The 13,014-nt window shown below is 44.7% G+C and overlaps 1 protein-coding gene across 3 annotated transcripts in view; it reads right to left on the bottom strand.

The window, feature by feature from the left end:
• Window positions 1-13,014, bottom strand: part of lama5 (laminin, alpha 5) — an 84,788-nt gene that overhangs the window by 23,658 nt on the left and 48,116 nt on the right. For all 3 annotated transcript variants that reach the window (XM_088608254.1, XM_088608251.1, XM_088608253.1), the window contains 19 exons: window positions 12,781-12,944; window positions 12,353-12,461; window positions 11,887-11,984; window positions 11,528-11,735; window positions 10,982-11,108; window positions 10,194-10,333; window positions 9,627-9,742; window positions 9,098-9,309; window positions 8,229-8,433; window positions 6,493-6,637; window positions 5,293-5,433; window positions 4,071-4,232; window positions 3,511-3,624; window positions 3,259-3,342; window positions 2,572-2,802; window positions 1,987-2,100; window positions 913-1,040; window positions 561-641; window positions 226-440 (listed from right to left, as the gene is read on the bottom strand). In XM_088608254.1, coding sequence (XP_088464380.1) covers window positions 226-440; window positions 561-641; window positions 913-1,040; window positions 1,987-2,100; window positions 2,572-2,802; window positions 3,259-3,342; window positions 3,511-3,624; window positions 4,071-4,232; window positions 5,293-5,433; window positions 6,493-6,637; window positions 8,229-8,433; window positions 9,098-9,309; window positions 9,627-9,742; window positions 10,194-10,333; window positions 10,982-11,108; window positions 11,528-11,735; window positions 11,887-11,984; window positions 12,353-12,461; window positions 12,781-12,944 — 2,794 coding nt within the window. The remainder of the gene's footprint in view (window positions 1-225; window positions 441-560; window positions 642-912; window positions 1,041-1,986; window positions 2,101-2,571; window positions 2,803-3,258; window positions 3,343-3,510; window positions 3,625-4,070; window positions 4,233-5,292; window positions 5,434-6,492; window positions 6,638-8,228; window positions 8,434-9,097; window positions 9,310-9,626; window positions 9,743-10,193; window positions 10,334-10,981; window positions 11,109-11,527; window positions 11,736-11,886; window positions 11,985-12,352; window positions 12,462-12,780; window positions 12,945-13,014) is intronic.

Below are 13,014 nucleotides of genomic sequence, written 5' to 3'. Positions count from 1 at the left end.
AATTCCACAGCTTAAGGTCACAGCTATAGTACAGTCAAGCATAATTTACAGGTTAAAGTTTTAAAACCTTATTTTCCGACAGATCCTACACAGAGGAGATCTGGGCAACCTGACCTTAACAAAATGGCACCGAGGATTGATCCTGGGAAGTTCATTGTTGAAAACACAAAGCTTTAAAACACACAGATCAGGAAAATACTGGGCGAAGAACGAAGTCAGACGTACTGGTGCAGTTCTTGGCCACCACAGCATCTCCAAAGTATCCCGGCGCACAGATCTCGCAGTGAGGGCCAGCGGTGTTGTGCATGCAGCCATGGCAGACCCCTGTGAGCGAGTCACAGTCGCTGAAAAGCATGTTGGGATCGGTGTTGTCGTTGCACTGGCAAGGACGGCACGAGCTGCCAATCACCATGGGGTTGCCATAGAAACCAGGAGCACACCTAAGAAAGTACAGACACATGAGCTTATTCCTGAAGCGAACCACTGTGGGCTGTGCAATTTGCTGCACTTTTACTTTTAGCAACAGCTACAGACAGGAATGGAAAAAGTAACTCACTCACCTTTCGCACTTTGAGCCAGCATATCCTGGCATGCACAGGCACTGCATCCTGCTCGTTCTCTCGACGCACCCAATTGCAAAACTGATGCAAAAGGAAGAAAAAAAGGTTTTTAGCATTCAGCCAGCTTGACCCAGCACATTGAATCATTCCAATAAGCTCTGGTGAAAAAAAGTGGTCTTCTTTAAGTAACGCTTAAATTTCAACCACGTCAGAAAATGAAGAGAAAACTCTGGACTAGTAAGTGAAGTGTACCACCCAGATACAAATCAATAGCCCTGCCAAATGGAGAAAAAAAACATTGGGTCTCAATGCAATTCAACTGTTCAAGGAAAAACAAGCCTGTGGAACTCACTTGTTGGAGGTCACCTGCAGCGGGCAGGGGCAGCCGGTACAGATCTGGGACTGTCCATTGGTGGAGTTGCCAAGGAAACCAGTCTTACACTTCTCACAGTGGTCTCCCTCGGTGTTGTGCTGGCAGTTCTGACAATGTGAAAGAAAGGTCCCGTTCACAGCATTGAAAGAGCACTAGGTTATTCTGGTTATTACAACAAGAATAACCTTATTACAACTGTTGCCAATTTTGCCTGTAGCTTGCACTAAGTATCTCTCTCTCTCTAAATAAAAAACAGCACCATGTCTGATCTAGAGTAACAAACAACCCAGCGTTCCAGGGCTGAGGAAATGGAAGCAGATGCACAGCAGGGAAAGCCCTTGTCGCACGTGTGAGAAGTACACTGTGGCTGTGAGACTGCGGACACACTGTATAGCGACGCTAATAAGAACCAAAAACCGAGAGGAGGTATATTAAAGCAGAGGTGTTCAAGGCACTGCACAAGAGAAAAATGAACAACAGGTGGCACATTCTGAAATCTGAAGTATCTACAAAACCATCAATTCCATTCTCATTCCTTGTACATTAACAGTATCTTACCTGCGTCACAAGAACGTGATAAGACATAATCATTATTATTTGCGTATATATAGTGGTTTTATTCCAAAGATTTTCACATACATGAGGGGATTCGCTTCATCCCTCCACTGAAATGCAGCACCATTCTGCATCAGCAGCCTCACTACACGACAGATCAGGGGAGAAATGGTAAATTGCTTCACCAAAGAACGTTGGCCAGATTGTCCAGCCCAGAGTGGCATTTAGCCAGGACACAGGGGTTAAAACCCTACTCTTCCAGCCAGGGCCCTGGATTCTTGATAGAAATGTTCCTGCAACCAGATGTCGGAGATCACAGGATCATGTGAACGACTTTTTGCACTACTCTTTTTATACAAAAATGCAATTGCCTAGTGTTTCTTTATAGCTTATTTCGTGGCCAGTTCCCAGACTAGACAGGTTCTCACACAATTAAAATATTCCCTGTTGTGCTACACAAACAATATCCAGCAGATAATCCGTTGCAATGAAACTTACTACACAGGTTCCTGAGCCATGCAGGCACTGGTCCGAGTGGCCATTACAGTTGCAGGGAACACACTTCCCAAGGAAAAGCCCTTTGGTGTCCCGATAATAACCTGGAGCACACTCCTGTAGAGAGGGGACAGGCAGTGTTCAACTCGCAGCACTGGATCGTGAATTCAATGAACTGTGGGTTTTACGCTCAAAGGTTCACTCATCAGTTTAACATGTTAAATAGTTCAGAAACCTTTAGAAGCATGTGGCAATTTTAAGATGTCTTTAGGACATCTTTAGTACTCTGAAAGGACCTTAAAAGAGCATAAAATCATTCAAGAATCCTTTGAATGAGTTCACTTTTCAGAAAATACTACAGAATACCAGAAATATAATCAAATTGATCTGAGTAAGTCAATGCACTCAATAGATTTTACTGCTTAACTCATTTTCTAGATACATCCTGGTGGACATACAGTATCACCTACAGTCTACATCCAGATAACTGTGGAAGTTATTGCAGGTCAAATGCATGTCAGCAGAGCCAGAGTACAAGCAGCCCTGCACTGACTGCGCTGGCTGCGCTGGCTGCACACAGGCAGGTACCTGACAGGAGTCTCCGTGATAGCTGGCCGGGCACAAGCAGATCTCCACGTTGCTGGCCGGGGTTCCTGTGGGCGAGTGCGAGGCCTGCTCCAGCACGACCCGCTGCAGAGACACCACCAGGGAGGACTGGGAGTGCAGCGCCCGGATCTGCAGCCCCTCCAGCCCCACCAGCACCATCATCAGCTCCTCCCGCGAGACCGCGTTGCCCGTCCGAGCGTGGCGGAAGCTCCCCTGGGGAGAGCAAACACGGTCAGGTTCAGGCCACGCCAAGTCTGCAGCCCCCCCTCCCCTCCGCCCGCGCTTGGGAAGCCGACTCTGCACTGATCCTGCAACACGACATCCTCAGAGGCACTGACAAACAGCCCAGTGAACGTCTTCAGAATCCACCCTGAAACACCAGCCAGAGAGCACGTCCACACTATGTGGAAGTACAGGCGGCACTTCACACAAGGGGTTGCGGGAGTACGTGACAAGCTACCCAGCCATGTGGTTGATACCTTGGCTTTTTTCAACTGGATCAGATTCTTGGGTCAATACGCTACTAGCAAACAAACTAGAAGGGCCGAACTGCCTCTTTTCATTGGCTGCCTGTCTTATGTTCATGATGCCGATGGTTCTCAGCAGGCTCGCTGACGCACGCAGGAGGGCTGTTCGCTCCATGCTCCGTGCAATGGGGTGACGTCTTACCTCAACCAGGTGGACGCGCCCTTCGTGAGGCATCCCAGGAGCAGCATACTCTTTCTCCAGGTACACCAATGTCATCTGGTTCCCCTAGAGGGCAAATCATGCACATCCTTTGTGAATACCACGCGCCACTGTGTGAGCGTGCTATTGAGATTTCATCGATGCTGTCAGCTGGTATGAACAGGCTGCAGTTAATGGTACTCCGTACCCTTACAGTGGGTGAACACTGAGAAATTTTAGCAGAGGTATGGGTACCTTCAGGATGACATCAGGCCGCGCAGCTTCAGCGGGAAGAGACAGCCCATCCCCCCTGGTGGGCTGAGTCTGGGAGAGCAGCCTGTAATGCAAAAACCCTCCGTAGGAGGAAACCTGCAGGAGACAGATTCACGATCAGCAGTCAGTCTCAGTGCAGGGTAGCTACTGGCAACCAAGGAAGCTAGATGATCTGAAGGGCCTCCTCTAGTTTGTCACCCTTTTTATTTTTTTTATAGGCTAACAAATGAACCCCTGTGAAAGGATAACACAGCTAAGGATAAAGCTAAAGAAAGCAAACTGGAAAAGCACAACTGTCTAAAAAGGAACTCTGCTGATTTTGTTTCTCTACAGGCGGACATGTTTTTTGTAAAACAATACAAACGGCATTCAAAAACGAAGCAGGTCTGGCAGATATGAAAACATTCCTTAGCATTTCAGACAGAACCGAAAATCATCCCCGCTCTGCTGTATTTGATGTCCCTACTTATCTCTCTGCTCCAGTCTCGGTGAGGAGTGAGATAAGCATCGCTCCCACACTCCAATCCTTCCTGCCTACCTACCTTATCTCCCAGGTAGCTGTGTGGAGCATGCCAGTGAAGGTCCTGATAGACATCAGGCACGTCCTGCAGGTCCGCCTCCACCAGGCTGCGCTCCAGGTGTGTGGAGATGGGAACCTCCTGGCGTTCTCCGCTCAGAAGAATCCAGCCATTCATATCCATCAGCTGCAGAGGAAACAGGATTAGAGCATAGAAACTAAGTCCCTCAGCAACTCAAATTACTTTCTATTGCTTATTCTGTTACTGTATATTTAAATCATTCTCAATGCAGGTTAATACTCATCTCACATAATAGGCAGGACCGAAATTATCTCCCACAATAGCTTTGAAATGCAAACTTTCCTCAGAACAACACTAAATGCCTGTTCCTCAATAGAAAAGGCCATATTCCCGTAATGATGGTGTATTTGCTAGTGTAAACATTTTTAGGTCTTATTCCAAGATTTCCAGGGGACCATCAACAAGCAATATTATTGGATAGCTGCCTTGCCATAATTCATTTTAATTAATATTTAATAATAATAATATTCTTCATTGGTACACCAGTTACTGATGATGCTTAATTTGACTGTTTCCTGCACTCAGTGAAGTCATTGCACACCATCTTCAAATTAAAAATTCCACATCCTGAGGATCATCTCCAGCAGAACTACCACATGCTGTGTCATACATATATAGTTATATTGCTCCAGTACAGAACATAGAAAAAGTGGATCATTTCTGGAAGGCAGGTGTACATTAATTTCCTTATGCTTGAGCAAGGTACTGCAGGCTAACCTGATTATTTCAGTCATCTAGCTGTATATATAGCTTTGGGGATCTAACTATGACTAAATACAGTAGCCCCACATTATGTGAAAGTTAAACTCTCAAGTCATTTAATGGTATAGAAACAGCCATTTCATGAAGGACTTTCACAAACCTAGATTTCATGTCAGTTTCCCTAAATTTCCCATTTTTAGTACAGAACAAAAATTGACAGCCTGCCTTTACGTTTAACAAAGCTTAATTTGATGGGGCCAATTCCAAGACCCAGCTGACAAAACACACACGCTGCCATAACGCACTGGGCTCTTCATTTCATGGTGGAAGGACATGCTTTCAAGCACACGACAGAGGTGTTTGCCTAGTCCTAGATTTTGTTTTTAAAACAAACTAAAAGCTTTGGCGATCTGAGTCTTATTCCTCTTTTTTTGTGTTTTCTCGGCAGTCGGACGGTAGGCACCTCGACCCGGCGCTTCTCGGAACTGCGGCAGCGATCCGTGGCGCCAAAGCAGAAGCAGCTGGTGCAGCCCTTGGGGTTGCTGGGGTCCAGGAGGAAGGTGCCCACTCGACACTGGTCACACCTCACACCTTCCACGTTCTCCTGGGGGGGGGCAAAGACAGCACAGGACTTGAGCAGGCTGGACCTGCCTTTTCTTATTTGTGTAAGGTGTCTATATAGTTGTATTAAAAGATAGATAGATACTTTATTGATCCCGTGAGGGAAATTGCAGTGCAACAACAGCTTAACACACACAACACAGCCACAGTGTAACGAATTATATATTAATAGTACAATACATACAATACAATACAAGAGTTACTCACAGTCCGGACACACAAGAGCAAACTAGAACAGAACAGTACACAGAAAATCGTATCACACGTATGAATATAAATATAGATGTAACCATAGATATAAATATAAATATAAATGTATTGCACAGGTCCCTGGCATATATTGCACAAAAGTGGTTGTAAAGTCAGGCTTAATCTGTCTGTTAATGTTAGTTTCAGTATAGACTTTTTTACATGTTGTATTTTTTGAATGTTCAGGTTAAGGGTTCTATTGGTTTTTAAAATATTTTCAGTTGTCTTTACAACTTTATTACACAGTAGCTTAATATATTTTCTCAAACACTCCAGCAGGTATCCTGCTGCTGAATTTGGTCAAGTGCATTAAAGTGAGAACTAATCTGTCCTAAATTAAGAAATGGAATGCATTTTTGTGAACCAAAAATATGCAACATTTGTTTTTGCAAAATGATTTGTGGGAGCACATAAATGCAGCAGAACTATCACTAGAAGTAGTTTCTTACTAAAAATATGTAATTTTATGCTTTATTGTTCTAAATGGTACCTTTAAAAAACAATAAAAGGAACGTACACAGAAATGGAGGGCTGGAAAAAAACGAGCGCTGGAAAACAGTAGTTTCAGCCAGATGTTCCACTCTCTTCACCAGTGTAAACTTTTCATTATTTACCACTTAAAGTCAGAGGAAAAGAAGCAACAAAGACAAAGAAAACAAAGAACAAACAACCAGAGTCTCTCGGGAAACCGAGAGGGCAAAGAAGCTGTTATTGACTATGTCCTGCTCAGTGCAGTAAATGCTGGGATACACAGGCCCAGTACCTGTGGGAAAAGACAATAAAAAGCTCTCACCTTGCACAGGCACTGCCCGGTGACAGAGTCACAGATTCCTGACTCCGTGCCAGCTTCACTGCAGTCACAAGGTCTGCAGTTGGGGTAACCATAGAAACCAGGGGCACAGTGGTCACACCGGCGCCCAATAATGTTTGTCTTGCACCTAAGTAAAAAAATATATACAGTATATGAAAGATTAACCAAAGAGAACTTGTACTGTAGCTACTTAATACTTCACACATTCAATAGTAGTATCTGTGGAAAACAAAACTGAAAATAGAATTAGCTGAAGACTGAAGTAACTTGAGATGTTAAAAGCCAATTATGTAATTATGTAATTTTCTGAAGAAAATTATTTTTGAGGTACCTAGAAAAAACAGTAAAAAGGTAAGTTGAAGAATTCCTAAATTAGTTCACAGATTAAAATGTAAAAGATAAGAATACTGATTCTGGTTCACAGTGCTACAAATCAATTTTGCAGAAAAGCTTGGTAGTTTTAAAACTTATTTGGTAACGGGCTTCCAGAGCATGGTTTTCAAAACCACACAAAACTGAACTCTAATCAAAAAACATTGAAAAAGGGAAAAATAAACACAGTTCTTTCTTTCACCCATCACAATGACATGCCCCCGAATAGCTGCTGTAATGCAGTGCAGGCATCTGGAGCAGATGTAAAGTTTCTGGCCTTTAAACCCTCGCAGTGTTTCTGACAGAACCTTTACTACCTCTTCATGTCTAGACAAATTCTTGGGAGATTAGAAATGCAAGGGGAAGAATGTGGCACCCAACCGCTAGATTCCTCCCTGCTGAGTGACCACAGGGAAGAGAGGACAAAAGACACCCTGCTCTTCATTCCCCATTCCCCTCACCGATACGTCCTTCCCGCCTCTCAAACAGCATCAGCTCTGGGCCGCAGTGCTCTTTCATCATTTCCCTCCGTAGTCAAAGCATTGAAAGAGACCAGCATTCCTGTCAGATTGCTAAGTATATGTTTCTTTAACCCCAACACTTCAAGGTCACTGAAATGCACCACAATTAGCTATAGAAATGTCAAGCTCCAGTGGGAGTCACGCGCAAGCTTCGACTGTTCCCACAGTGCAACATCTCCACAGATCCATCTGAAACAAGACAGCTAGAACCAGTTCGCTATCTTTCTTTTTGCAAAAAGAAATGAGCGCAGAATGCTTACAAACAGGAAACCTAAGAGGTGTTATCAGGACAAATGGATCACTCTTGGGTGTCCCACAATGCTAAATTTAGTGAATTGTGCTTCGTGTCAAATCTGAAGCTTACAGAGTCACTCAAATGCACGACAACTGTTTGAGCTTTCCGATCCCAAACACTGTCACTTTGATATTACTGTAAAAAATAAGATTATAAAGGAAGGCAGAAAATAAATATGAACAGCCTGCTAGACATAAGGTCAAAACTAATAGTCCTGAAGGTCACATTAAGATTTGATTTAGGTACCAAAGTACTGTGGGAAAAGAGATTTTCAAAAAATCATGACCCTGGGAAAAAGATGTTAAACCTGCTGTATTAAATGTTCTTTGTAATTCTCTTTGAGTCATGGTGACAGTAAACAAAACAGAATAAACATCACAGACACGGGATACTTTAAGTAAACAAGATTTCGTGGCCGGAATGTCTCTGGAACGGCAGCCCAAGATCTGGAAATTGTGAATCAGAACACATCAAACGCTCCTGTCATGCTCTGTATCCCATAGTGCCTTGCTCTCCTGTTGCTAGGTTACCTGCACTGCCCGCTCTCCCGGTCGCAGCCGTCGTCAGTGAGCCCGGAAATGCCAGGCCGGGAGCAGTTGCACTCCTCGCACCCGACGAGCGGGTGGCAGCCGAACGTCTGCGGCTGACAGACGATGCACTCCGGCACGATGGTGCGCGGCGGGCAGATGCACTCTCCCGTCACCTCGTCACACAGCCGCGTCCCGCACTGGCACGCTGAGGAGGCAGGAAGGAGGCGGTTACCAGAGCAACGGAACCAGAACGTCGAAAACAGCGTCTCGACCCGTTTTTCTCTTAAACGGAAGAATCTTTCACTTTTATTTTTATTCGAAATGATGGTATAATTGACAGGGTCTAAAAAATAGTTCATGCTGTAGGGAAATTACGGGTATGGGTCATACATTTTAGTGGACAGAAGGTTTTTTTTCCGGTATAGTGTATTATTTCTGTGCAGAACAAACAAAGCTACAGGCAGTGCAACTTGTTTAATATGTAGTTGAAATTAGATTCACCCATCCAGCCCTCCATTCTCAGTAACGTCTAGATTGTTCAGAGGAGGGTTATGGAGAGCCGTGTTGTAAACCGCCAGGTACAGGACTACATCCCAGACGAGATTAACAGGAAGTAATTTAAGGTGCGCTGCATGCCCCTGGGCTGTGGAAAAACACTCGAACACCCACAGTAAAACACGGCACAGAAAATGTCCTTGGCCAGAATCACAGACAGGACTGCAGAGCAATGCAATGCTAACCCCCCCTCTACTGTGCCAGACATACACCACCCACAGCACTGAAAATTTCTCCCCTGACACACATTCACCTCTGGTGGGCACTACCCCCACCTCCGCTGCCCAGCTGCCCCGAAACCCCCCAGCACTCACGTCGACAGTTGGGGAAGCCCCAGTGGCCCGTGGCGCACCGCGAGCAGTCCCTCCCGATGACGCTGGGCCGGCAGCGGCACTGCCCGCCGAAGGGCTCGCACGCGGCGGCCTCCGCCCCCACCTCGTGGCAGCCGCAGGGCTGGGCGCCGCTGTTGAAGAACGCCGACAGAGAAACGGCCGAGTTCTTGCAGAAGGGAGAGGACGCCGTGGGGCTGCGCAGCGACAGGAAGGAAAAGAGTCACAAACTCAGGGCGTCTGAGGTAAAAATGAACACAAACTGGGCCTCAACTTCCAGAGCTGCCAAATGAATCACAACCTCAAAAGAAATCAGTGTCCGTTCTCATTTTTTTGCTTGTTTGCCGTAGAGAAAGACATGCTGAGGTTTTAACGCCTCATGCTTAACCATTTTACAGCCAAGTTAAGAGTGACTTTTCTTTTTACCTTTTTTATTTCTATTCACTCCGATGAAAACAAAAAAGTTTACATTTTGCGTTCTGACGCGCGCTATGTGATATAATAAAATTCTTACTTGATGTAAAAGCTGTCCAAACCACAATTACTGATGAAGTCGTATGATTTGTCCAGGGGTTCCTCTGTGAGGTAGCTAGGGTTGTAGCTTCCTTCGGGGACAACCAGAACGTAATCCTAAAAAAGCAGATTTATTGGTAATCATCTCAATAAAACAACACTCTATAAATAGCAGAGAATCAAATACTGATCAGAAGTGGACATAGCAGCATTCATCAGGTGAACAAGTGAGCAGCTTTCAACAATTTTCTTTCTTTCATTCACTAATGTCCTATACATAAAGCTTTATATCTGAATATACATATGTAGAAAAGCTTTACATATGTATTACTCAAGTAGGCAATAACCACAGAGTCATTTTTAAACAAAAAAGTGGCCTAAGCAAAGGAAAGAGAATGAAATAATGCACTGTAGATTTGAAACCCTAATAAAAGCACAAAATAAGTACAAATACACACAACTCCAAGCAATTGTCCTGCATAGTGTGAACACACAGACCGAAGAGAACACCACAGAACTGTAGTCACACTTTGATTGAGACCACCTGATTTCTCCCCTTGACCCTTACCATCCACAGAGTTTTTCCATCAGGCACACGGATGGTTAGAAACACATCATTGTCCGTCACATCCAGGATGATTTTATTTTCCGAGCTCAGGGTACTGCGACAGCCGTAGCCATGTGGGCAGAATGTAGCATTGGCAAAGCCTGGCATGAGGAACAGAAAAACTGGTTACCTCAGGCAAAGGGAACCACAGAAAACCAGCTCGGAGCACAAGGGAAGGAATTGACCTAGTTCTATATAACTACATGAGGGAAAATGTAAGATGTCAGTTTTCACTTGAGTAGTAAAATCAATCAGTATTTCCTTGCAGAGCTAAATAACAGTCTTTTTCAACACTGTTTCGTGTATTGACCCCACTCTGGTGAACAGTGAAGGATTTAAGGCCTGCTTTTTTAATATCCCCACTGATGTCTAAACATCCTTGTGCCATTTAAGTTCCAACTTTTTTTGTGGTCGTGCAACAACAACAGCCAGCCCTTTTAGAATCAAGTCCTAACTGTTGACCAGCTTCAGTAATGTTACACAGAAGGTACTGTAAACACGTCTGAAAAGGTCAGCAGTCCAGGCAGTCCAGATAGAACTTAAGCAGGTTTTTAAAACATGCCAAACTGAGCTTTGACATTTGAAAAGGAACACTTAAGCACTGCACACAATGAGAGGTCAGCTAGTGTAATGGAAGTGCCCAGGGGAAGCAGAGATGTCCGTTGCCAATCCGTTGGCATCCCAGCACAATATAAATCACGGTGCTTGGACATGCCACGGTCCCATCATCCTCTCTAGCTTGGCCTTACCCTGCCAGACCCGGCCGGCGTTGAGGAAGACCTGGACCGCGAAGGTGGGATGGTCTGGCTGGTGATAGTGAAGAATGAAGACATAGCGGCCCAGAGTCTGAACACGGGTGGAATAAACCACAGCGTTCTGCAGGGGAGAGCAGCCAAACACAAAAACTGACTTAGATTCCTCCCACAAGGCAGCATAAGCTTATTGTTTTCTCAAAACGTGTTTTTCTGACTGTAAGAGGACTTACAAATATGCTCATATTTCCTAACGAGACTGTTTTTTACAATACAAGAAGTGCAACATGAACCAGATTATTTTCTCACAAGATGCACCAATCAGTTTTCCACTATTGTCAGACTTTAATTCTTTATTTTAGTGTCAAATAAATTAAACTGTCTCAATTCAGATAAATTCTGTCAGTTTACTGTGATACACAATTTCAGCTTTCAAATCCAGAGTTGAAATGGAATCGCTCTGCCTGTGGAAGCTTGCAAGGGATGCTAAGACCTACAGTCTGTTCTCTTTCCCAGCTCTGCTGGGCGATCCTGCTCCTGTACCTGGGAACGGTCCAGGCGGATGTGCTCAGAGTTGTCTGCTGCAGTGGGCGGCCGATCCTCAGAGCGCTCCGCCCAGCCGGGTCTTTCCGCAGGGATGACCTGCGACTCGTGGAAGAAGGGCAGGGTGTCTGGGACGGAAGAAGCTTGGCCTTCCCTTAGCATGATGGACTGGGAGGGAGTCTGGAATCGGGATGGGACACAGGCAAGGCTGGGAAAGGAGAGGAACAGTTCTTATAAAGCACACCTCAACAGGAAAGGAAGCAGCCCACAAAAGCTAGCGGATGGTGCCAAACTTCCTTTCACTGTCGATAACAAATCAAAATTCATAAAGGACAGAAATTTCAATTAAGGCAGCGTACTTGGCTGGTGAGAATGTCCCATGCGTGCTGATGCAGTGCACACGGGGCTCCACGTACTCCATAGTGAACTGCTCGTGAGGGATGAGATAAATCTTGTGCTGGAGATACATGGAAATGAGGACAGAGGACAGATCTTGTGTTAGAGAGCAAGAGGATGTTCACACAAGGATACCCGTCTGCAGCTGTGTGTATTCTGTGCTTGAGCTTCATAGATTCTACAATGAATAATTCATGGAATGAGGACTTGTTAAAAGAGAGGAGAATGTTCATATTGGAACACCTTATGTAAGGAAGTGGAACACTGACACAAAGCTATGTGTCATACCAATGATAAGAACCTTTTTGATTATATATTCATGCATCTAATTTGGACTTAAAAAGTGGAATAAATCTTGCTATGTATGTGGTACATCATGGCAAGTTTACTACATTGATCAAACACTATTTAAAAGTTAGCCAGACTCACCAGGAAGAAGTTGGCTCTGTCTGCAATAAACTGCACATCTGCCTCTGTTGTCAAGGAAAAGATACCAACTCGATTCTTGCTGTCAGTGGAGACAACCCGGCACATGAAGCTAAAGGAGTATGGAAAAAAAACATCATGACACGATTCCCATTTTTAGAAATGTGGGTTTGCTATTAAGGTGTCTAAATGTCATTAATAAAGGTAAAAACATCTGCACTGGATTTCATATGATATTTGATGGAATCAGGATAGTTCACAAGAAATGTGTGCCATTGCCAGATCTAATACAGACCAGCTCTAGGTCTTTTAATATATGCTGCCTCCCAAAGAAATAGTTTTGCGTATCATCTATACCCTTTAGTCAGGACCGGAGAACTTCAACAGACTGCAGTCTGAGCCAATGTGCACACTCTTTGTCCTGGCCTCACCTGTACTTGCAGTGGTACAGTTTGATGATCTCCACTTGTGTCTGCACCCCTGGCGAGTTCACAGACACAGTCAGCGTCTGCAGAGACTCATCCTCGTTCACATACTCCAGCACCAGGCCATAGGTGCCTGGCCTGGGAACTGGGATCCGGAACTGCACGTTGAGCTACAAGGCAGGGAGTAAGAGGGAAGATATTCACAGTTCCACAAATGACATCAGAAAAAATGATATTATC

Source organism: Lepisosteus platostomus, chromosome 15 (genome assembly GCF_059453375.1).
Source record: "Lepisosteus platostomus isolate fLepPlt1 chromosome 15, fLepPlt1.hap1, whole genome shotgun sequence".
Lineage (NCBI taxonomy): Eukaryota > Metazoa > Chordata > Actinopteri > Semionotiformes > Lepisosteidae > Lepisosteus > Lepisosteus platostomus.
The sequence above is the reverse complement of the archived record's forward strand: the minus strand, read 5'-3'. Positions and strand labels throughout refer to the sequence as shown.